The following is a 26,042-nucleotide window of genomic DNA, read 5'->3' as shown; positions in this document are numbered from 1 at the left end:
GGAATGCTCAGTACTTCCCTCAGGGCGGGGAGTTCCACAAAGGGTATGAGGACAGGAGCATCCTCCTATCTCACAGGCCTCTTAACAACTAGTTCATAGCCTGAGGAGTCAGGCTCTATGGGCAGAGGGTGCGAATAGTCTATTGATAACCGTTTCTGGGAAATGGCATGGAAGGCTATAGAATACACAGTTTTGGGTTACACCCATACCATGATGAACTGATCTCAGCTGTCCTAACTAGGGCACCACGGTGACTGATAGTAGCAATGAGAACGTATGATGGTTCCCATGGTAACTGATTGTAGCAATGAGAATGTATGATGGTTGCCATGATAACCAACTGTACCAGTGGGAAGTATGATGGTTCCTGTGGTAACTGACCATAGTAATGGGAATGTATGCTGGTTGCCATGGTAACTGACTGCAGCAACAGCAATGTATGCTTGTTGCCATGGTAACCAACCATAGCAATGTGACTTTATGATGGTTGCCATGGTAATCGAGCATAGCAATGCGAATCTATGATGGTTGCCATGGTAACAAACTGCAGCAATGGAAATGTGTGATGGTTGCCATGGTGACTGTAGCAACGGAAATGATTGATGCTTGCTGTGGTAACCCACCGTAGCAATGGGAATGTATGATGGTTGCCATAGTAACTGACCGCAGCAGTGGGAAGTATGATGATTGCCATGGTAACTGACCACAGCAATGGAAATGTGTCATGGTTGCCATGGTAAACTGACTCTAGCAACTGGAAGTATGATGTTTACCATGGTAACTGACTGTAGCAACAGGAATGTATGATGGTTGCCACAGTAACTGACTATAGAAATGACAATGTATTGTGGTTGCCATGGTAACGGACTGTACCACTATGTTGTTTACCATGGTAACTGACTGTAGCAATGGGAATGTATGTTAGTTGCCATGGTAAACAATCATAGCAACGTGACTGTATGTTGGTTTCCATGCTAACTGACCATAGCAATGCTAATGTATGATGGTTGCCATGGTAACCTACTGTAGCAATGGGAATGTATGGTGGTTCCTATGGGAACTGACCGTGGGAATGAGAATGTATGCTGGTTGCCATAGTAACTGACCGCAGCAGTGGGAAGTATGATGATTGCCATGGTAACTGACTGTAGCAATGGGAATGTATGCTAGTTGCCATGGTAACTGACCATAGCAACGGGAATGTATGCTGGTTGTCATGGTAACTGATGATAGCAATGGGAATTTATTATGTTGCCATGGTAACCAACTGTAGCAAGATGACTGTATTATGGTTGTCATGGTAACTGACCATAGAAACTGGAATTCACATGATTACCATGCTAACTGATCGTAGCAACGTGACTGTATGATGGTTGCCATGGCAATTGATTGTAGCAGTGGACCGTATGATGGTTGCCATGGTAACCAACCACAGCAATGGGAATGTGTGATGGGTACCATGGTAACCGACAATAGCACTGGGAATGTATGGTGGTTACCATGGTCACCGACCATAACAGTTGGAATGTATGGTAGTTGCCATGGTAACCAACCGTAGCAACAGGAATCTATGATGATTGCCTTGGTAACTGACCATAGCAATGGGACTTTATGATGACTCCCATGGTAACTGACCGTAGCAATGGGAATGTATGATGGTTTCCACGGTAACCGACCATAGCAATTGGATTGTATGCTGGTTGTCATAGTGACTGACCGTAGCAACGTGGCTGGATGCTGGTTACCATAGTAACTGATAGTAGCAATGGGACTGTATGATGGTTGCCAGGGTAACTGACTGTGGAAATGGCAATGTATGATGTTTGCTATGGTAACTGACAGTACGAATGGGAATGTATTATGGTTGCCATGGTAACTGACAGTAGGAATGGGAATGTATGATGGATGCCATGGTAACTAACTGTAGCAACGGGAATATATGCTGGTTGCCATTGGTAACTGACTCTACCTGTGGGAAGTATGACGGTTGCCATGGTAACCGACTGTAGCAATAGGAATGTATGCTGGTTTCCATGGTAACTGCCCATAAAAATGGAAATGTCTGATGTTTGCCATGGTAACTGACTGTAAGAATGGAAATGCATACTCTTTACCATGGGAACTGACCATAGCAATGGGAATGTACGCTGATTGCCATGATAACTGACCGTAGTGACAGGAATGTATGATGGTTGCCATGGTAACCGAGCATAGCAATGGGAATGTGTGATGGTTGCCATGGCAACTGCTCATAACAATGGAAATGTCTCATGGTTGTCATGGTAACTGACTGTAACAATGGAAATGTATGCTGGTTTCCATGGTAACCGACCATAGCAATGGGAATGTATGTTGGTTGCCATGGTAACTGACAATAGTGACGGGGATGTATGATGGTTACCATGGTAAACGAGCATAACAATGAGAATGTGTGATGATTCCCATGGTAACGACTGTGGCAATTGTAATGTATGATGGTTGCCATGGTAACTGACTGTAGCAGTGGGAAGTATGTTGGTTGCCATGTTAACTTACTGTGGCAACAAGAATGTATGATGGTTGCCATGATAACTGACCATAGCAACGGGAATGTGTGATGGTTGCCATGGTAGCTGTGTGTAGCAGTGGGAATGTGTGATGTTTGTCGTGGTAACTGACCATAGAAATGGGAATGTGTGACGGGTGCCATGGTAACTGATTGTACCAGTGTGATGTTTGGCTGTAGTAACTGACTGTAGAAAAGGGAATGTATGATGGTTACCATGGTAACTGACTGTACCAATGGCAATGTATGATGGTTGCGGTGGTAACTGACCGTGGCAATGAGACTGTATGCTGGTTGCCATGGTAACCAACCATACCAGTGGGAAAGTATGCTTGTTGCCACGGTAACTGACTGTAGCAATGGGAATGTGTGATGGTTGCCATGGTCACCGACCGTAATGACAGAATATATGATGGTTGCCATGGTAACCAACTGTAGCAATTGGAATGTGTGATGGTTGCCATGGTAACTGAGCATAGCAATTGGAATGTATGCTGTTTGCCACAGTAAATTACTGCAGCAATGGGAATGTATTATGGTTACCATGGTAACCGACCATAGCAATGACAATGTATTACGGTTGCCATGGTAACTGACCGTGGCAATGAGAATTTATTCTATTTGCCATGGTAACTGACCATAGCAATGGGAATGTATGCTGGTTGTCATGGCAACTGTGATTTCCTTAGACTATGAGCACAATATTTTCATCTGCAAAAACATTAGTGAATGTCCAGAAGTCTCTCAAGATGGGCTTTAAATGTCTCAAGCACATGAGCACTAGAGAGGGGCTAAGGAGCTGCTGCCTCAATGGTGTGGAGACTGAGGACAGCACAGGACAGTCCTGAGAGGGCTTGAAAAGAGGATCTGGAGATGGTGCATCCTTTTGTCAGAGAAGAAAGGAGCATGAGAAAGAAAGAATTAATGCCAAATGCAGCTGGGGAGGTCCCGAGTGGACGTGAGGAAAAAGGAATTTCACTCAATGGAAAACATTGTGCTGCAACACGTCACCCAGAAGGAGTCTGGATGAGCCCAAGGCTTTGTGTGTGCAGGAAGAGCCAGGGAGGACGCAGAGATGTCAGTGCAGGAAGGTGCCAGCCAGGTGGGGCAGCCGGGGGGATGACGACAGCCTGCAGGGAAAGGGGCAGGGCATGGACACCGTAGGACAGCCTGGGCTGGAGAGGAGACAGGCATGGGGAGAAGCTGAAAGGCCCTGACAGAGCCACCTTCTGCAGGCCTTTGGCCAGGGCTGCTGTCTGTGCCCCTGATGCCAGGAGGAGGGGAGTGGCCCTTGCAGCCCTGGGGCCTCGTGGCCTCCTTGTCCCTGCTCAGCAGCCTGGCAGGTGCCACCCCATGGTCCTGCCCTTGGCATTGCACATCCCACATCCCAGTGCCCCAGGAGGAGCCCTGAGGAATGAGGCAGGGACAGCATCTGCCTTCCCAGGGGCTGGGGGTCAGGGCTTGACCCTTTGGATTAATGAAACACATCCAGGTTTGCTCAGCATCAGAGCCACCTTTCCCTTGCTTGTCCATCCTTGTCATCACTGCAATTTTCTGTTCCAACTGGAATCTGGGGACACTTTCACAGTCGTGTCCCTCATTGAGACCCAGTAACAGTACAAGAAACTTCAGTATTTCAAACTCATTTTGACTTCTTGAAAAGTTATTTGTACTTACTCTCAGGGACTGAGTTTCACGTAAACAACAACAACCCCCCTCTGGGGGTCATTAAAAACCTGGGGCTGTTGCTGTGCTGCTGAGCTGGGCCGGGCTCCTGGCACACAGGGAGCTCCTGGCAACCAAGAAGAGCTTCAAAGAGACAGCTCTGCTGCTGAGCAGCTCCTCTGCACAGCCCAGCAGGGCTGAGGGCACTGCCTGCAGCACCCAGGGCACAGGAGAGAAGGCAGAGAGATGAGAGGCAGCCTGGGCTGGGAGGTGACTGAGCTCTCACTAGGCAAGAAACCTTCCCAGGATTTGAAGGAAGAATTCTCTGGCTGTAGGAAAGTTCAACTTGCCTTCCTGGAGGCATCTCCTAAAGCTGCCACATCCCACAGCTTCTAGGATCTTTCAGCAGGACTCTCCCAGTTGCTGCAGTGCAGAGGAAGTGGCCATATGGCAGAGCAGGGCAGGAGCTGCAGGCAGCAAGGGCAGAGAAGAGAAGGGAGCAGGAGGTTCAAGGGATCCTGGGGTGGGAGGACAGGGCAGAGCTGCTCAGGGCAGGAACCTTGCCAGCCCTTTGCCATGGTCAGGCTGTGGCTGCAGAGCAGTGCAGGTGACTTCCTGCAAGTGCCTCTCCCAGCTGCCAAATGGCAGCAGTGGCAGGAGCTGTCAGGATGGCTCTGCTGGATTTGCTGGGGTGCAGCAGGAGAAGCTGCTGCAGAGCAGGACTTGCTGCTGCCCCATCAGAGGCCCAGGGCCAGAAGGTTCCCTGTGGCAGGGCTGGCTGTGGGGTGGGAAGGTGGGGGTGCAGCCAGGGGTGCCCAGGGCTGTGGTGCAGAGCAGGGTCCTGCCCCCAGGGCTCTGTGTGCTGGGGCAGGGACTCTGCTGCCTGCCAGGGTCAGCTCTCAGCCCGGCCAAGGAGCTGCCATGGCCCTGCAGGGAGAAGGGGTGGGTGGAAGGAGTGACCCCTCAGGGCAGGGCAGGGCTGGGCAGGGCCCTTCAGCTGCAGCCTCAGGGCTCCTCACAGCTTCAGCTCCACCTCCTCCATTTCCAGGGGCCCTTCTCAGGAAGCACATCCCCCCAGAACACCTCCCCCTTCCCAGCCACCTCAGGCTGTCTGGGATCTGCTCTGCAGCCCCTGCCCAGGCAGAGCTGCCCCTGGGCACTGGGCTGGGGATGGCTCTGGCAGCACTGGCAGGGAGCTGAGCTGGGCACAGGCAGGGGCTGCTGGCAGGAACAGCTCCTCACCCAGAGACAGGCAGGCAGGGAGAGGGAGCTGCTGCCACAAGGGCTGGGCAGGGGGATGGGGGCCCCTCCCTGCTGTCCCTGTGGCACAGACCCCTTCCCTGAGCAGCTCCTGCCTGGGCTCCTTTCCCAGCCTAAGCAGAGCCTGTGCCCTCAGGCCCACGGGGGCTGGGCTGTGCATGGCCCTGCAGCAGCCAGAGCCCAGGCAAGGGCAAGGCCTTGATTTCCAGCTGTCTCTCTGTGTCCCTCCTCCCTTGGCAGCAGCACTGTGCATTTCACTGCCATCCCCTGCTGCCTGGGCTCTCCTTGTTCTCACCAGTGGGTTTTCTGAGCCACTGTGGGGTTTGGGGGTGGCAGATTCCTGTCCAGACACAACCCCTTTGGGTGCTGCTGTGGGGATGTGTCTGTGGCAGCCAAGTGCCCAAGTGCCCTCCAGGCACTTTCAGGGTCTTCAGCTGTTTGCCTGGGTGTCCTGCAGGGCTGCAGGTGCCCTCCAGAAGGGCACAGCGCTGCCATAGGATCTCTGTGCTGCACAGGATCCCCATGGAGAAAACTCCTCAGTGCTAAATCCATGGAAATGCTCTGGGCAGTTGCAAGGAGCATTTTGTGTCTCCCTCTGGGAGGGGAGAGATGAAAGGGTGAGCAGTGTGTCAATCTGTTCTTTTGACATGGATTCCGTGATATCTGTGCAGTTTCTCATTAGGGGAACAGTTGAGTGTGGTGCTCCTCCAGCTCCAAGCTGCCAGCACAGGGCAGCTGAGCCCAGGACTGATGGGCAGAGCAGCTCTTCTCTCTGCACTAAGGGACCGTCCCTGGGCCCCTCAGAACCCACAAGACTTGACCTGCAGTGCAATAGAAATGTCAGGGATTTCAAACCTCCACAACCACTCCTAAGTGTGGCAGGTGCAAGTGGGTGAACAAATACAAAGAATTCCCTCAGCTCAGTCCTTCATTTGGGCAAACTGCAAACAGCAAAGCTGAGAAGCTCTCGGATGTATCATGAGTACATTTGATTTGAGATCACCCTGCATTCCAAGTTCCCTCTCCCAGCAGAGCAAGAAGGAGTCCTTGGGAGCCCATCACAGAGTTACTGCTTCCAATGGTCCCCTCAGCCCGCAAAAGCCAGAGCTCAGGGGAGGGAGCTGCAGGGAGGTCTGAGTGAGGAGAGAGAGCCTGAGAGTGGGGTGGCTGTGAGACATGTAATGTTTGCCTGCAGAAGCCTGGTCTAACTCAGCAGTGACTTTTCCTCCTCAACAGATCAAAATACCCTGAAGAAGGAGCAAATGTCCAACAGTAGCTCCCTCACCCAGTTCCTCCTCCTGGCATTCACAGACAGGCGGGAGCTGCAGCTCCTGCACTTCTGGCTCTTCCTGGCCATCTCCCTGGCTGCCCTCCTGGCCAACGGCCTCATCCTCAGCGCCGTAGCCTGTGACCACCACCTGCACACCCCCATGGGCTTCTTCCTGCTCAACCTCTCCCTCACAGACCTGGGCTGCATCTGCACCACTGTCCCCAAAGCCATGCACAATTCCCTCTGGGGCACCACAACCATCTCCTACACAGGATGTGCTGCACAGCTCTTTTTCTTTGCCTTTTTCATGTCAGCAGAGTTTTCCCTCCTCACCATCATGTGCTACGACCGCTACGTTGCCATCTGCAAACCCCTGCACTACGGGACCCTCCTGGGCAGCAGAGCTTGTGCCCACATGGCAGCAGCTGCCTGGGCCACTGGCTTTCTCTATTCTCTGCTGCACACAGTCAATACATTTTCCCTGCCCCTGTGCCAGGGCAATGCCCTGGGCCAGTTCTTCTGTGAAATCCCACACATCCTCAAGCTCTCCTGCTCACACTCAGGCTACCTCAGGGAAATTGGGCTTATTGGGGTTGGTACCTGTTTCTGTTTTGGTTGTTTCATTTTCATTGTTTTCTCCTATGTGCAGATCTTCAGGGCTGTGCTGAGGATCCCCTCTCAGCAGGGACAGCACAAAGCCTTTTCCACGTGTCTCCCTCACCTGACCGTGGTCTCCTTGTTTAGCAGCACTGCCATATTTGCCAACCTCAAGTCCCCCTCCATCTCCTCTCCATCCCTGGATCTGGCACTATCAGTTCTATACTCGGTGGTGCCTCCAGCACTGAACCCCTTCATCTACAGCCTCAGGAATCAGGAGCTCAAGGATGCCCTGAGAAAAATGCTGACTGGACACTTTTCAGGAGCAATAAAGTGCCTGTTTTCTGGTGGGTAGCATTCAGAATGGGACTCACTAATGACCCAACCTTCCTGCTCAGGTTTTTCGTGGAGGTCATCAGATTGTTCCTGCAATAATTTTCTGTGCAATTAAAAATAATATGCATCTGCCTTCTAATTATTGTCTACCCACTGAATGTGACCCAGAGATTTATAAATGATGAATTGTGCTCTCTGAATGTTTAAACAAAATAAAGGACCCTGCAGTGCCATCTTTGTCCAAGACCCTTCTTCTTAGCTGTTCCTAAAGGACAGCACACTGAAGGACAGGGTGTATTTGCAAACAGGAAGGGGACAATAATCCCAGCCCAGCAGCACTGCCAGGGAGCAACAGGGGTTTGTCTTTCCAGAGCTGCTCTCTTGCCACTTCCACACTGTCCTCCTGAGCCCCTTTCTCGCTGTAAGGCCTGAGTGCTCTCTGAGCACAGTCCTGTGGGCTGGAAGCCCTTCGAGCACAGGCAGGGACAGGCCCTGGGAACTTGTGAAACAGAGCTGGGCTCCCTTACAGCATCTCCAGGATACTGTGGGATCTTCTGAGGCCACTGCATGGACTGGGTCACTTCTTCTGTCACCTTGCGCCAGGGCTGGAAGTCTCCTGCCCTGTCACCATGACACTCCTGCTCTCTGCTTTCCAGGTTTCATTTTCAGATCCTTCTGTTCACAAGTACATCCTGTGAGTGCTTCAGAGCTGCCATCCTGGGGCAGCTCCTGCCCAGCGTGGGCAGGCACAAGGTCTCTCCAGCTGCTCCTCTCACCTCCCCAGTGCCACTGTTTTCTGCAGCCTCCTCATCCTTGCCCAGCACAGCCCTCCTGGCACAGTTGGACACAGCCCTTGTTCTAACCCCTCCTCAGGCACCTGCCCACCTCCCCTCAGCTCCAGCAGCGCAGGGAGGCACCAGGCAAAATGTTGAGCAAACCTTTCAGCTGCACTCAAATCCAATTGGAGGGGTTGGCCTCGAGGAAGAAATCCCTTCTCATTCTCCAGAACCACCAGGACAACCTGTGTTGTGTCCTGGGCACTCCTCTGGAAGTGTGGGGTATGGAAGAGGTTTTGGTGTCAGGGATATTGACAAGGCTGGGCAGTGTCACTGGGAGACCTCTCCCAAACCCTTGGAAAGGCCAGAGCCATCCCAGAGCTTCCTGGGGCCTTGGCAAAGGCAGACATGGAACCAGTCTGCAAACAGGGCAGCAAGGAGGGTTGGGAGAGTTCCAGACTGCTCAGGTTCATCAGGGAAGGGGATAGGGCAAGTCCTCCTGCAGCCATTGCCAGGCATGGGAAGGACAAGGCAGGGATTGCAGAACCCCTGTGGGAGGGAATAGAGGATGTTGTGTGCCCAGACTTTATCAAGCCCCTTGACATGGTCTCCTGTGGTCTTCTTATGGTCAGATTGTTGAGCTGGACTGAAGAAGTGGAAGATGTGGTGGTGAGAATTTGGCTGAATGAAAAGTGTCAAAGAAAATCCATGGTACAAAGTCCTCTTGGCAGCAACTTCCTGATGAAATCTCTCAGTGATCAGGCCTTGAACACCACTATATAACATCTTTACTATCTCTCTGTGCAATGGGACAAAATGTATTTTCAAATCCTTTGTGAATGATTCCATATTTCAGGGAGCCCTTGAAATGGTTTAAAGACACATATTGGGGTGGGAACTCCAATCAAATGAACTCACTCCCCTTTTATTCCCCACCAATACAGGGAGACAAAATACAAAGAGGCATAAGTAAAAAAATAAGAGTTTACTGACAAGAAATGTAGTAGCAAAACCAGCAATACCAACAGAACTATTCAAAGCAACAGCAGAGAGAGAAATTGCCTCCTCTCTACCCATCTGCCCCAACTCCCTTTTGTTGGGAGATGAAACAGGAATCAACATTTTTCCCTTATCCCTTTTCCCCTGAAGGAACAAAGAACAAAAAACAAAACCACATGAAAGAGGGGGCAAAGCAAAATGTGGGAAACTCTCTGGTCTGAGATGAGTTGTGCTGCCCAAGAACACGCTGACTCCAGAGGGGTCCAAGCGGGGCAGAGCCGGCGACTCCGGTCCGTGCGGCGGCGGGGGGGAGGCAGCGGCTCTGCTTGATAACATGGAGTTCTGGGCAGGCACAGTGGCCCCTTGGTTCCAGGAGGTTCTGAGATGTCTCAGGGTTCCTTTTGTTCCAAAGAGACCCCACATGTCACAGTGGTCCCTTGGTTCCATGAGATTCCACAGTGTCCCTGCATTCCTTTGGTTCCATGAGGCCCTGCAGTGTCACGGTGCCACTTGATTCCGTGACGTTACAAAGAATCAGAATGGCCCCTTGATTTAAGGCCAACTGCACATGGGGCTGCCTTGGGGGGAGTGTGGGCACCCAGACAAGGGAGTTGTCACCCCCTGGACTCAGTCCTGGGGTCACCACATCTGGACTGGTCTGTCTGTCTCTGAGGTTCCCCACTCTGGAGGAATGAGGAAGAACTGGAGAGGGTCTAGAGGAGATCTGACAGGATGGAGTTTTTCTCTGTATTGAAAATAGAATGAAATCTCCACAAAGAGTAGCATGGAAGGTTCAGACTGAAGGTGAGGAAAAAGAAATGTCACTCAACGGGGACCCTTGCGCTGCAAGAGGTCACCCAGAGGGAGTCAGGATCAGCCCATGGCTTTGTGTTCCAGGGAACAGCCAGGACTGGTGCAGAGACATCAGGGAGGGTCTAGAAATGCTGCTGGGAGGGGGTGGGAAAGCAGGAGGGGTGTGTGCAGCCTGCAAGGCCAGAGCAGCAGCAGGGCCAGGGCAGGACAGCCTGCAGGAGAGATGGCCAAGGGCTCTGGCAGGGCTGCAAGGCCCAAAGGCACCCAGGCCTTTGTCCCCTTGCCTCTGGCAGCTGCCTCTGCCACTCAGGCCACCACAAGCAACTTGCCTGGCAGGTTCTGCACTTGGGTTCTGCCTCGTCCCTCCCTCAGCAGCCTGGCAGGGGTTGCCCAGTTTTGGGCCTTTGTTGTTCCTCCCCCTCCCATCCCAGTGCCCCCCAAACAGCCCTGAGCCAGCCAGGAGGGACAGGATCTGCTGGGCCAGGGCCTGGGGCTCAGGCCTTGGCCTTTGTGCTCCACAAAACCAAGGCAGGCTTTGCTCAGCATTGCAGGGGCCTGCCCAGAGCCTTTGTCTGCCTGCACTCCTGGCCTCCAAGGAGCTGCTCCAAGGAGTCCCTGGGGAGGCTTTGGCAGTGCCTGCCCTCAGTGGGGCCCAGCAATGCTTCAAGGCACTTGCACTTTGGCTTCTGACTTCTTCAGCAGCTGCTTCAATCTTCTCTCAGTACCTCAGGATCATGGGCTGGGCTGCAAACACACCGTGGGGCTCATTAAAATGCAGAAATCCCTCAGGATCTCTTTGTCTTCCTTTAATTGTCTTCAAGGCAATTTCAAAAAAAGTCTTTGAAGTTTGTACTTTTTTTGTTTTAATTCAAGGATGGCTATTTTTTAGTTCAGAGAAGAGGTGATAGAGGTGTTCTCCAAGTGATCTTGATGCTGAGTGTCTCCTCAGGAAATCCACACTGACCATGTATGATCAACCTTGCTCCTCACCTCCCAACCTCACCAGTTCTGACATGGCCTATCTTGGACTGACAGCTGATGCAACTCCAAACACACTGTGGGACCCATTAAAACACTAACAAACAAATTATTTCCCTTCCTTTCATTGTCTTCAAGTCTTTAAGAGTTCTACAGCTAATTGGAGTTTTTTTGTAGTTTAGCTAAGGACGAAAATTTTAAAGTGGAAGTCATGAAAAATATATATTTTTTGATGAAAGGGGATGATTTACACAGAGCCTTGGGATGCAAGAGGGTCAGGGCACAAAGGATTTGGATCCAAAGATAAGGGGGCAAAAGACAGTAGTAGAACTTAACCATTGACCAATTGAACAGTTATCAGGATATTCAATAGCATGTGCTATAATTTTAACAGTGACTGAATTATAGATTCAAAACTACAACATTCACACCACAGACAATTCACACCCACACCCAGGCAGAGATGTGTGGACACATCAAGAGCTGGGTGTGGAAAGGTCCCTCTCCCAAATTCTCCTTCTTGTCCGGGAAACACTCCCCCAAATCCCTTTGTGTTTCCCACCAGACAAGGGTCACAGCTGGAGGAGTGTTTGTGGAGGGGGATCAGAATTGTCCTGGGTATCAGGGAGGGTCTTTGGCATGTTGCAAACTGGAGGGTTCCCGAGCTGGGAGAGGTTGCCAGAGGTGTCCCACTGAGAGGGAGGTGCTGGGGAGCTGCCAGGGACTCCCTCAGCCCCGCTGGTTGTGGGCTCCCAAGGGGACTGGCTTTAGTTATCTGCTGAATTTCCATCCTGGTGTCAGGAATGGCTGGAGTTTCCCAAATATTTGGGAATTGTATCCAAACTGTTCCATTTGGGTTATGATTCAGGCAGGGAATGTTCCAAGGTTTTCATGGGATGACTGATTATCCTGCGTTCCCCAGCTCTTACACCCATCCCAGTCAGCTGGATGGTTCATTGACAATGTGTCCTGAGGGGCGGCACCTCCGATGCCACAGAAACCCCTCCCCTGGATTAGGAAACCTTTGGAATTCAGGAGCTGTCCCAGTGGAGCATGAACATGAACAGCAGTTTTCCTAAAGCCCATAGCCAAGCAGAACAAAGCCAGGCCCCATCAGTGTCAGAGCAAAGGTCCCCCATGGCTGTGTCCCTGTGGCCGCTGAGGCGGCAGTGCAGGCCCGAGGCGGTGCCGGTGTTGCCCGTAAACAGAGACACAAACCAACAGAGTGCCGGTTTATGGGTGCTTTATTCGGGGCCCCGGGAACCTGCGGGCTAACGCCCCAAGTCAGGATTCCGACGACCCTCGTTCTCAGTTCAACTTTTATACACAAACAAGTTTACATGTATTCTCACGGCTAAAACAATTACAGTTTCTATAGCAACCCAGGTGCAGTAGTTTATAACAATTAACAATCATCTACTCTAATCATAAATCTGCTTAAGTTGCCTTACCCCCCTAGAAACTGTTTCACAGACCCTTACCACATCTAAGGTACAAATCGTTACGTACATGCTTGACTAAATCTTTTGATTATTGTTTCTACTTCTTCAGTACATTCTATTCCCACGAACAAGGCTGCTGCTTAACTCACTACTGTAATGTGTTGCTTTCTAGGCCTTACCCTTTTACTTAAGCCTTAGCCATTCTACTACTAAATTTAAACTGCTTTGCAACAGTCCCCCCTTTTGAGCATTCTTCAGGCTTTGCTTGCAAGGATGCTCAAATACAGCAATCTTCAGGTTGCAGTTTCTTGATGGATGGGAGGTGATCCATTTTGCGGTGAGATTACTTCTTTTCTTGTTATAGCTTTCGTATGTTGACCTTCTTTTACAATCATTCCTATAAGACACTTGTAAACAGTTATGGCTATGACAACAATTATTACAATCAATATTCCGTACTGGATAACAGAAGATATCCATCCTGACACATGGAGACCTAGGGAGCTGAATAATTGTCCTATCCAATTGTGTTCCGCTTCTTTCTGCAGTTTATGAACATTCTCGTCAATTTGTTCTAATTGATTAATATCTTTCTCTACTTCTTGAGTGACATTTGGGATGTGTACACAACAATGCTCATCCTTTGCATGCAGGTAACCGCAAACTCCATGTTCTTTGAGTAATATCAGGTCTAATGTCATGCGGTTTTGTATGGTCATTCTAGAGGTGGCTTGTAATTGTAAATTTAGATCTTTAAATCCTTTCTTAGTGACTGCTGCTAACCTTTCGGTCTGGCTCATCAATTTGAACAATATTTCTCTATTTCGATATGTTGAAATTGGGGCAAACAAAGATTCTAGTGCCCATCCGAATTTAACTCCTGCTGATGGCTCATGCCAATCTGTTAGTTCCAGGTCATTAATGTCATTACTAATTTCTCTTTTCTCTCGTGGTCGCATCTCTGCTGGTGTTAACTTCTCTTTCCTCCAGAGTGGACAAAGAGTAGGTATCCCTAGTGTGACAGGTACAACTGGACCGTCTAGTGGCATGTGGGTGGTCCATTGACCATGTCCCATGACCCATACTAGGTTTCCGGGACTTCTAACTGTAGTAGTGTGACAATCAATGTTTTTCACATGTCCTTTAATAGTATGGTTATAACCTCGACACTCACATCCTAACTGCAGGAGGGCTTTGACTGGCATTAAGCCTATCTCATCGTCTGGGGTATCACATGTGTATACTCGAGTACAATTCCAATCCTCTTTTGTATGTGTTTCTGTCCTCCAATTATGATTCCCTCTATTTCCTGTAGAATAAGTTTGATTCTTTTTCCCCTTCCAGTGAATGCACCACTGTACCTTTCCAATATAACTATATGTCTCTAGCAGGCTGGGTCCCCAAATTGTTTGCCATTCTTCCATGGTTGTAGAACTGGTAATATTTTGACAGACCTCTTCTTGTTTTTCTCGTTTTACTGAAGCCGGAACTTTAGAGCATGGGTGTGTTGAATTTGTAACTAAACAGTATCCTTTTAATTCATTAATTGTTTCACTTGTTACCCATGTCCCAATTACTACCCATCGGAAATATCCCGGCATCTGTTCACATTGCTTCTTCATCATTTTGTCACTTAATAAACATACATCTACCGTTTCGCTCCATGTGATGGTTACAAATTTGCAATTCCTTGTAATATTCTTACACATTTTGGGTATTTCCGGCACTGGAATTATTCCCCATGGAATTGGGTCTCCTGCTGCATGAGGCATAGGGAGACATGCAGTAATTTTAGTAACGTTTTGTACTTTCCCAAAATCTCGAATTAGGCCCACAATTAAATTTTCCTGTTCTATTTCTCTATTCGGAATCTGCAGATCTCTCACATGTCGAGTTTTCCTAGGGGGTGTAACTTGTACCTTAGTCATTATTTCCCGAGTTGTGTTTATCATGTGTATTTCTACATACCCATAATCAAAACTCCTTTGAATCCAAACTACACACATGTATGTCCCTTCTACGGTTTTAGACACCTCAGGTACCTGCAGGACGGTATAACCCTTTTGTTGTGTCGCATCCCAAACTGTTGTCACTCCTTCTGTTATGATTCGATCTTGATCCCTCCGTCTCCACTTGACGTGGACATCTCTTAATTCAGCTCCCTGGTCATCTGAAAACAGACAAGTTAAGTTTACATCAGTGTGTTCTGGTACAAACAAATAAGGATCTGGGGTCTCAATTCTCACGATGGTCTCTGCTAAACTTATCAACCCCAGGAATACCACAATCTTCAATTGTTGGCTCGAAATACCATCTTTGTAGGTGAGAGAGGTTCTACCGACCATGAGACTGGAACCTTCTTGACTCGGGTGTAATGGATCCAATTGTCGATTCCCTCGACTTTCACCGCCGTATAAGTGGTCATTATCACCTGGCGAGGACCGTCCCATGTTCCCTTTAATGGTTCCACTGACCAGTTTTTCACATAGACTTGGTCTCCTGGAGAAATGTCATGAACCGGATTCTCCAGGGGCAGAGGCCGATTCCACTGCAGCGCTCCTCTGAGGGCTGTGAGGGTCTTATTCAAAGATAACACATAGTTAAATACTGCCTGATCACCCACTACATGAGGATCCCCTTGGTAAGTAGCCGCATGATAGGGCTTGCCATACAATATTTCGTATGGACTTACTCCTATTCTTTCCCTTGGTTTAATCCTAACTCTCAGCAGAGCGAGGGGTACTGCTTGGGGCCACTGGATTTTGGCTTCCTGACAGATCTTCTTCAATTGACCTTTTAATGTCTGATTCATTCTTTCTACTTGTCCACTAGACTGCGGTCTCCATGGTGTATGGAGATTCCATGTTATCCCTAATACAGCTGACACATCTTGGACTATCCCTGCTGTAAAGTGCGGTCCTCGATCAGAGGACAGCCCTAGGGGAACTCCAAATCTTGGGATGATTTCCTTCAGAAGGGTTTTCACTACTTCTTTTGCCTGATTGGTCCTGCATGGAAAAGCTTCTGGCCACCCTGAGAAGGTACAAACATACACTAGCAGATATTTAAAAGTTTGGGCCTTAGGCAACTCAGAAAAATCTACTTGCCAATAGTCTCCCGGTAACTGTCCTACTTGTAGTTTTCCCATTTGTACTTGCTTCCTGACTACTGGATTATTCTTTATACACATAGGACACATTGCATTCACCCTTTTAGCTAGTGTTAACATCTGGTTTGAGAAAATTTCGTTTTTCAAGAATTTCACTAATGCTTCTGCACCCCAGTGGCACTTGTTGTGTTCTATTTCAAGCACTGCTTTCATTATTCTGACTGGTAAAATTACCTGTCTCGTAGGAGTGATATACCACCCCCTGATATTTTTCTTCGCTTCCATCATCACAGCTAATTTCTCATCTTCAGGTGAATAATGCGGTTTCTCTTCCATGAATGCTATTGCTGGATTATTCCGGGTTGGTAAAAGAACCATTTGAGTCCATACCTTTCTCGCAGCCCTCCTGGCTGCTTGGTCAGCGTATCGATTTCCCTGAAACTCTCGTCCTGGATCAGCCTGGTGTCCTCTGACATGCATTATTGCCACTGCTGAGGGCTTATGTATTGCCTCTAGCAATTGTAAAATTTCTTCCCGATGTTTAATCGTTGTCCCCTGAGAAGTAAGAAGTCCTCTCTCCTTCCAGAGTGCTCCGTGAACATGAACTACCCCAAAAGCATATTTGGAGTCAGTCCATATGTTAACTCTCCTTCCTTGGCTTAATATTAAAGCTCTCACCAATGCCCATATTTCGGCTTTTTGTGCAGACGTACCTGGGGGTAGTGCAGTTGCTTCTATCACTTGTTGTAAAGTGACTACTGCATACCCAGCGTACCTGGTGCCGTTTTCCACAAAACTAGATCCGTCGGTGTACAGCTCCCAGTCAGGATCTGTCAGTGGTTCGTCCTTCAAGTCTCTTCTGCTCGCGTAGACTTGTTCAATGGTCTCTACACAGTCATGCTCCAGGGTGCCTTCTTCCTGTGTAGACCTAAGGAATTCTGCTGGGTTGAGATGGTTAGTAATTTTCAGTTCAACATCATCTTGTTCTCTCAACAAAGCCTGGTATTGCAACATGCGGCTGGAGGAGAGCCAATGCCCCCCTTTTTGCTCTAGAACTGCTATGACCATGTGGGGCACATACACTATCATGTGTTTTCCCAGAGTCAATTTGCGTGCTTCCTGTATTAAAATGACCGTCGCTGCCACAGCTCTGAGACACCCCGGCCATCCCCCACTTACTGCGTCTAGCCGTTTGGAGAAGTACCCAACCGGTCTCTTCCAGGATCCTAATCGCTGAGTGAATACTCCTAAGGCCATTCGTTGTCTCTCGTAGACATAGAGCTGAAACTCCTTGGTTGGGTCCGGTAGTCCCAGGGCAGGTGCTTCCTGGAGGGCTTTCTTCAGTTCCTGGAATGCTTTTTCTTGCTCTGTCCCCCAGGTTAGCTTGGACTCCTTTGCTGCTTCATACAGTGGTCGAGCAGTCAGTCCGAAGTTAGGAATCCACAGCCTGCACCATCCGACCATTCCTAGAAAAGATCTCAGTTCTTGATTATTTCTAGGCACAGGTATAGCACATATTGCTTGAATTCTATTTGTTCCCAGGCGCCGGACTCCTTGGGAAATTTCACATCCCAGATAGATAACTTTCCGTTTTACTAATTGTGCTTTTTCTTTTGAGACTCGGTAGCCTGCTTGGCCCAGCATGTTTAACAGTTCAATAGTTAACTGACGACAAAGTCCCTGTTCTGTAGCTCCTAAAAAAATGTCATCTACATATTGCAGTATTATACATGAAAAAGGAGATTCTTTTACCTGAGTAGTCTTCCATTCCTCTAGTTCCTTTGCTAACTGATTACCAAATATCGTGGGTGAGCATTTGAATCCTTGTGGTAATCGAGTCCAAGCGAGCTGTCTCTTTCGTCCTGTCTCCGGACTTTCCCATTCAAAGGCAAAGATTTTCCAACTTTCTCGTGCCAGTGGTATGCAGAAGAAAGCATCTTTCAAATCAACCACAGTAAACCACTGAAACTTCTCAGAAACAGATGTTAGCAAGGTATAAGGATTTGCTACAACCGGGTGAATATCTTTTGTAATAAGATTTACTGCTCTCAAATCTTGTACTAATCTATATTTTCCATTTAGTTTTTTTTTATCGGAAATATGGGGGTATTAAATTCTGATTCACATTCTTGTAATATTCCTAGAGTTAGGAACTGTGAAATCATAGGGGCTATTCCCTTTCTTGCTTCTAAACTAATTGGGTATTGCCTAACTCTGACAGGTTGTGCTCCTTCTTTTAATTCTATTCTAACTGGGGTGGCTGCTTTAGATTTCCCAGGAACCCCGGTCTCCCACACCCAGGGTACAACAGCCTGTTCAATCTCTTGGGGTATTTCTTCCTTTTCCACTTCTTTCACAACAAAAATTTTTGCTAAATTTTCTTCTGGAATTTCTATCTTGACTCTCCCTTTTTCAAATATAATTTTAACTTGCAAGGCTGAAAGCAAATCCCTTCCTAATAAACATTCAGGACTGTTAGGCATGTACAGAAATTGATGATCTAATTCTCTTCCCTTAAATTTGATATCTAGAGGTCGCAGAAATGTTCTTTCCTCTATCTGTCCTGAAACTCCCACTACTTGTACGGTTGAATCACTTAATGGCCCCATCAATTTATTCATTGCCGAAAAACTAGCTCCAGTATCTATTCTAAATTCCGTCGGCTCCCCCTCTACTTCCAAAACAACCTTTAAGTCTGAATCTAGCCGACTCTGTCTTCCACAACTCCCTAACATAAATGCTTGGGCGACACCCTGTGGCGTGCCCATACCAACAGGGTTTTGTGGATTCACAAAGCTTTGAGGATTCCAAGGATTCATTCCATTTCCAGCATTTAATGGGCATTCGTTTTTCCAATGTCCTTGTCCTTTACAAAGAGCACACTGATTTGGTCCTATTCTACCACGTCCTCCCCCGTATTGATTTCCAAATCCCGACTGATTGTTAAATCCTCTACCCATTCCTCCCCTTCCCCTATTACCACGACTTCTTCCTCTATGGCCACCGGCCCCATTGTTCTCTCCTGAAGCTTGTAAAAGCGCCAACAAGCTCGCTTGTTGTTTCTTAGTACTTTCCTTTTCCCGATTGTTATATGCTTTCCAAGCCACTTCTAACAATTTCTCTAAATCTCTTGTTTCTCTCCCTTCCAGTTTTTGAAATTTCTTTCTAATATATTCTTGTGATTGTCCCATAAAGATCAATGCTAATTGTAATTTTCCAGACTCGTCTTCCACATCTAAGTCTGTATACTTTCTAGCTGTTTCCTTTAGCCTTTCTAAAAAAGCAGAAGGGGACTCAGTCTTATCTTGCATTACTGAATATAACTTAGACCAATTCAACGTTTTTGGAATGCCACATCGTATTCCCTCTACCAATAATTCCTGGTAAATTTTTAACTTTTTATAATCTGCGGGGTTATTAGCGTCCCAATCGGGATCCTCCCGCGGTACAAAATCATTTACCGTCCCCCGCGCTGCCCGAGGCAGGGTACGAATCCTTTCCTTTGCTCTCTCCACCATCACCTTTAATACCATTTCTTTTTCTGTTGAATCTAAAATTGTATCTATTAATACCTGTAAATCATTCCAGTCCGGGTCTTGTGTTTTTATAACCATTTTTATAACACGAGCCACCCGCTCAGGATTTTCTCTATATGTCCCAGCTGACTGTTTCCAAATTAGTAAATCATTAGGCGAAAAAGGAACTTTTATCATGATTTTTCCCCTGCCTGCTCCAACCGCTTCTCGCAAGGGAGCCATCAATCTAGGGGGTGAGAGCGAAACGTCTGTCTCCCTCCCCCCTCCCCGTCTTCTTTCCCTCTCCCTTCGCCCTCTCCGAGTCCGTTCTGCTAGAGGAGTTCTGTCACATTCCCACCCCCCTTTTTCTTCCTCATCCGAGGATGATTCTAACGGGGGCATGGTGTGTGATTGTGCCCTTGCACGTGAAGGGAGACTATTTCTCGGGGGCGCACTTGGAGTTACTCCGGGGGAGACTAACAAAGACACATCCTCCTCTGGTTCTGAAAACCGTATTTTCTGCTCATGTTTATCATCCAATCCTTTCAATATCTTTATACTCCGCTCTTGACATTTCTTACATTTATCATCCTCCAGTTCCAGTTCTTTCAACACTAAGATACCACATTCCTTTTGCCATTCAGTGTTTTGTTCTAAATAATAAAACAAATCCAGATACGGTATTTCATCCCACTTCTCATTCTCTCGTAAATATCGCATCAAAGGGGTTATAATTTCCAGAGTCAGTGATCCATTTCTGGGCCACAGCATTCCTCCTGTTTCATATTGAGGCCATACATTATTACAATAATCAATCAACTGTTTCTTGCTTAACTCTTGTCCAAAATTTCCTTCCTTCCAATGTTTTAACAAGCAACCAAGCGGAGAATCGCTAGGGATATCTTTTTCTGTGCAGGATAGTGCTCTAAAGGTTTTAAATGACATCATGCTTGCTACTGGCTCACACACACACCACAATCTAAATTCATCAAATTCACAATAACACAACAACACAAAACAATACTTTTAACGACCAGCACGATAACACAACAATATAAACCAGAACAAAACCAAAACCAAAACCAACTCGCCGATTCTCCCTCTGAGAGGCGAGTGCTGGTACTGCGCAGCTTTCGCCGCGTCTTACGACCAGCGCCTAGGCTTCCCAACCAAGGTACCTTTAGCCCAACCCAGCGGGACACTCACTATCCCGTCTTATAGGCAGGTTCCCAACCAACAAACCTAAAAGAATAAAGCACCTTCGGGTTTACCTAGAGGGTTGTCCGGCGGGCGCGGGTCGGGCACGGGTCGATGTCTCCCCAGAAATCACCTGGTTGCCGGCATGGAGTAGATCAGCTCGTGAGCCGCCCAGCTACCCCCGGAGTTCCATCTGGTGTCGCCAAAACTGTTACCCGTAAACAAAGACACAAACCAACAGAGTGCCGGTTTATGGGTGCTTTATTCGGGGCCCCGGGAACCTGCGGGCTAACGCCCCAAGTCAGGATTCCGACGACCCTCGTTCTCAGTTCAGCTTTTATACACAAACAAGTTTACATGTATTCTCACGGCTAAAGCAATTACAGTTTCTATAGCAACCCAGGTGCAGTAGTTTATAACAATTAACAATCATCTACTCTAATCATAAATCTGCTTAAGTTGTCCTACCCCCCTAGAACTGTTTAACAGACCCTTACCACATCTAAGGTACAAATCGTTACGTACATGCTTGACTACATCTTTTGATTATTGTTTCTACTTCTTCAGTACATTCTATTCCCACGAACAAGGCTGCTGCTTAACTCACTACTGTAATGTGTTGCTTTCTAGGCCTTACCCTTTTACTTAAGCCTTAGCCATTCTACTACTAAATTTAAACTGCTTTGCAACAGTGGTTTGTGAAGCAACAGCTGTGAGAAAACAGAGAGAAAAGGGATGAAAAAGTTGGTCATGGTAAACAGGAGGCTGCTCAAGACACTTTCGAGGCCATGCCCTGACACTGATCCCCACAGCCTGTCCAGTTTTCTTAATAACTCCACTGCCAAGAAGTTTCTGTGGGGAGGGACCTCTCTGCTCCTGGCACAGATTGTGGCCCAAGTTGCAACCACTGCAGCAGGAGCCACAAATAGTCAGGTCTTGTGTTCTTTGGGGGGCCAGACTGTGCCCAGACTGGGATGTGTGTGTGTTGGAAGCACAAAAGAGTGAAGCAAATGCAAAGCTAAACACCCAATGTAGCCTGACTTTGTCCCTAAGTGGGGGATGAGAATTGGACACAACATGTACAGGGACAGATGGAGGGGTTTGTCCCCCTGGCCCTGCCCAGAAGGGACACCTTTCAGGAAGGGTTGTGGCCTTGGCTGTGCTGAGGGTTGCCCCGGGCAATGCAGCTTGGGATTGCAGTGGCACTGTCAGGGCTCTGCAGAGCTCCTGGCAGTTCCTGCATTTGTCCCCAGCAATGCCAGAGAACTGCAGGGGTTGCAGTCAATCACTTGTGCTCTTTGGGACCCCGACTGGCTCTGCTGAATGGGAGCAGGCCTGGAGTTCCCAGACTGTTCCTGCATCCAGGGTCGGGCCTGCAGTGACGTTTGTGCAACATTCAATTGGTGCAGTGGCAGGATGGCCATGGATCCATTCCTGCAGAAACACAATGGGGTTCCATCCCAGGCAGGGAGAGAATGGGCCCACAAATGTTGGAAGGAGAAGAACCAGGGAGTTTTGGCCCTGTGGAATCCCATGGAACCAAAGGAACCCTGGGACATGGCAGAACCTCCTGGAATAAAGGGGACATTGTGACCCTGCAGCACCTCATGGAACCAAAGGGAGTCTGGGACGTGGCAGGGCCTGATGGAAACAAAGGAACCTCCTGGGAACAAAGGGACCCTGGACACTGCCAAAAGTCAGGGAGACAAGGAAACCCCGGGACACTGTGGGATCTCCTGGAATCCAGGGGCCATTGGAATACACTGGGGCCTCCTGGAACCAAAGGGAACATGGGACACTGCGGAACCTCATGGAATCAAAAGGACCCCAGGACTTTGTGGAACGTCAGGGAATCAAGAGGCCAGTGTGACATCACAGAACCTTCTGGAACCAAAGGGAACCAATGGGACATTGTGGAATCTCATGGAATCAAGGGTCCATTGTGACACTGGGAAAATGATGGAATCAGTGGGCCATTGTCACACTGCAGGGCCTTATGGAGCCCAAGAACGCTGGGAAAAAGTGCAACCTCATGGAATCAAGGAGCCATTGTCCCACTGTGGAGCCTCAAGGAATAAGGGATCCAATCTTTGTCTCATATTTTGTCAACAAATTACATTTAAGGAATTAGAGAAGTGGGATTGAACCACTTCCGTCCCACAGATTTCAATGATTGGCCAAATTAGAATATTTATATAAAATGAATCATTTATTCGTACAAATGATCAGACAAAAGATCTTAATCAGAATTTTTTTGCTACACTGTGTAAAGGCTAAAACTAGAAGTAGTACAGTATAAGATAGGACAGTGCACTATATTGAAGCATTTTTTGAAACAATTATATTAAAGCTAGCCAAAAGAAATAATTATTAAGTAGAGATCTGATGTAACTCACCAGACCAACGGCCGTGGGGAGATTTCTTTTGCTCAGCCTTGAGGAGTGTCCTTGGAGGGCGTCCCCACCCAAGGCAGGAATCTCCACACATCTACCCCAAGAAGGGCTGTGTTAGAAGAACCTGCCTGGATGAAAGGGGACTGGACTTCTCTAATAGGAAGGGATTGACTGCTCCTCACAAATGGACAGGCCAGTTTCCAGCTTCTCTGTCCCATCCAACTTCCAAAAGCAGGATGTGTGTTTGGAGTTGGGTGAACCAGGCTGGTTTGAGCATCATCCAACACCAAAACCATTCCCATGGTGCCACCGGTAACTCTCAGATCTCACAGACAGCTTGCATGAGAGCTGGCCCTGTTGGCATTGTCTGATGGGATTTTAGGCCTTATCAGGGTAGGCCCTCCTGCCACCCGGGCAGAGAGGTTGGCTGTGAAAGTCCATCCTGGAGATGCACAGGGAGCCAAGAGTTGGGCTCCTGAGTGACATCCAGCAATGGACAGGGGGATGGGACTGACCAGATGAAAGTGTCTCAGGTAGAGCACCCGGCACTTGGCCTTGTTGAACCTCCTCCAAGTGGCCTGGGCCCATGGATCCAGCCTGTCCAGATCCCCCTGCAGAGCCTTCCTGCCCTCCAGCACATCAACACTCCCCCCCAGCTTGGTGTCCCCTGGGAACTGCCTGAGGCTGCACTCCATCCCCTTGTGCAGATCACTGAGAAAGAGATTGAAGTGCCCTGAGCCCAGTGCTGAGCCCTGGGAACACCCCTGGATGGAACTGCATTGCCCACCACTCCTTGGGCCTGGCCATCCACACAGATGTTTCCCCAGTGAACAGATGCTGCAGAATGTGTTTGATAAAGGTCCTGTGAGCCCAGAATATTGGGATGAGTGCAGATTTAGCTCTGCAGAACACAGAAATTCATTCACTTTCTCTCTTCCCTCTCTGGTTCGAGGGAACTCGTGACTTCAGTGTGTGACTCACTGTGTGTAAAGGGCAAATATGGACAGAATCCAGGGCAGGGAGTGTTGGGGGGATCTTGGGATCTGTGCTTGACACAGAAGGTGTTTGCCATTGGTCTAAGACTATCTACTGTGCAAAGTGGACTTCAGTGGAAGCAGTGTGGACTTGATATACAGCAGGGGAAGGAGTTTTGGTTTTTATTGAGCTGTGCCTTCCTCTGGGTTTGTTTGCTGGCAATAAATGAACATCTCTCTGTGACTCCTGCAGCTCTTTCTCCAAGCCAAGCAGGTGGGAGTTGGTGCCAAGGAGCTGAAACCTGCAGGTCCAACCTTGAGTGGAAGGATCTCAGATTTGCCCAAGGCTGCTTTGAGTGCCAGGGGTTTGATGAGGGAATGGTGGGGTGGGGACAGGGAAAAAGTCTGATGGATTGTCAGACACAAATGGTCTTGATTTCCTTATCTCTTCACAGATTAAATTAGGAGGTGCTTGGGATCAGTATTGACTGGGGATTGCTGATATCAATGTAAAAGCAGGAAAAAAGTAAACAGGACACAAAAAAGGAAACATTTTCTTGTTGCTTTTTAATACAATATATTCACTTTGAATGCACTTCTGAGATCTGTCTAATTAACCACAAAAGAATTGAAGACTTACAAGTAAATTATTCCCAGAGGCTTGTCTGGTTCAGATGCCTTCACTGAAAAGAGAGTGTGGAGGAATGAGCAGACAAGGAGACCATCCCTGGGACTGGGGAAGCAGGAACTCAGAGTCACTGTTTCCAGGTGGCAAATGGACTGTGGGATGTTTCTGTGAGAGCCCCTAAAGGCTGTGCTGGTTTCAGGGGCAGTACAGTTAAATTTCTTCCCTGTGGCCAGTGCAGGGCTGTGTTTTGGGTTTGTACTGAACACAGGGTTGATAATCACAAAATAGGCTGAGTTGGAAGGGACCCACAAGGATCATCCAGTCCTTAGCCCTGTACGGGACCATCCCCAAGAGTCACACCAGGAGCCTGAGAGGATCATCCAAACACTTCTTGAGCTCTGCCAGCCTTGGTGCTGTGCCCACTGCCCTGGGGAGCCTGTTCAGTGCCCAACCACCCTCTGGGGGAAGAATCTTTTTCAAAGATCCAACCTAAACCTCCCCTGACACAACTCCAGGCCATTCCCTCAGTCCTGTCCCTGCTCCCCACAGAGCAGAGCTCAGGGCCTGCCCCTCCTCTGCCCCTCCCCAGGAAGTTGTACCTGCAGTGAGGTCTCCCCTCAGTCTCCTCTTCTCCAGCTGAACACACCAAGTGCCCTCAGTGTCCTCACACGCCTTCCCCCCAAAGCCCTTCCCCATCTTCCTTGCCCTCCTTTGGACACTCTCTAGTGGCTCAATCTCTCCCTTCCATTGTGTCCCCCCAAACTGCCCCAATGGTGCAGGTGAGGCCCCCCCAGGGCAGAGCAGAGCGGGACAATCCCCTCCCTGGCCCGGCCATGCTGGGCCTGATGCCCCCAGGACAGGCTTGGCCCTCCTGGCTGCCAGGGCACTGCTGACTCAGGGTCAACTGGCCACCCACCAGCACCCCCAGGACCCTTTCCCAGCACTGCTTTCCAGCCTCTCCTTCCCAGTCTGTCCGTCCATGCGGGGTTGCCCCATCCCAGGGCAGAATCCGGCACTTCCCCCTGTTGAAGTTCTCAGGGCTCCTAAAGAGCCGGGAGGTCACGGGATGTCAAAGAGCCCCACGGAGCTAAAGGGACCCTTGGGACACTGTGGAACCTCATGGAATCAAGTGGCCACTGTGACACGTGGGGCCTCATGGAATCAGGGGAGCCCTGGGATACTGTGGAACCTCACGGAATCAAGGGGCCATTGTGACACTGCAGGGCCTCTTTGAACCAAAGGGGCTTGTGCTGGGCTATCACAGGCCAGGGCAGGGGCAGCTGGAGAGCCCCTGGCCCAACCATGAGTGACGGGCTGAGCCATCAGCTCCTGCTGAGAGAAGGGACCTCACAGGCCCTTCTGAAGGTGTTAACAGTGGGTCTATTGGCTCCCAGGATGAATATATTGACTCGGGAAGCTTTAGGGTGTATCCTTGATGATAAGGAAGTCAGTACGCAGCCCTAATGGAGAAACAAAGCAGACTGTAAAGTTGGTAGGCCTAGGATGAGGGAACTACAATAAGGCCTTGAGCTTTGCCAAATATAT

At 48.8% G+C, this 26,042-nt stretch overlaps 2 protein-coding genes and 1 pseudogene across 2 annotated transcripts in view; 1 reads left to right on the top strand and 2 right to left on the bottom strand.

The window, feature by feature from the left end:
* Positions 1-26,042, bottom strand: part of LOC127474810 (uncharacterized) — a 1,039,526-nt gene that overhangs the window by 828,667 nt on the left and 184,817 nt on the right.
* LOC127474830 (zinc finger protein 883-like) overlaps positions 1-26,042 on the top strand; it is a 334,043-nt pseudogene that overhangs the window by 169,176 nt on the left and 138,825 nt on the right.
* LOC127474820 (uncharacterized) lies at positions 15,802-20,525 on the bottom strand. The gene is given in 3 exon segments (XM_051796123.1): positions 15,802-16,345; positions 16,566-17,871; positions 17,874-20,525. Coding segments are annotated over 3 exon segments (3,729 nt in total). The 5' UTR covers positions 20,254-20,525; the 3' UTR covers positions 15,802-16,302.

The sequence above is a fragment of the Manacus candei genome, unplaced genomic scaffold (genome assembly GCF_025592945.1).
Source record: "Manacus candei isolate 608988 ecotype Guabito, Panama unplaced genomic scaffold, ASM2559294v1 h1tg000045l, whole genome shotgun sequence".
Taxonomy (NCBI): Eukaryota; Metazoa; Chordata; class Aves; order Passeriformes; family Pipridae; genus Manacus; species Manacus candei.
The sequence above is the reverse complement of the archived record's forward strand: the minus strand, read 5'-3'. Positions and strand labels throughout refer to the sequence as shown.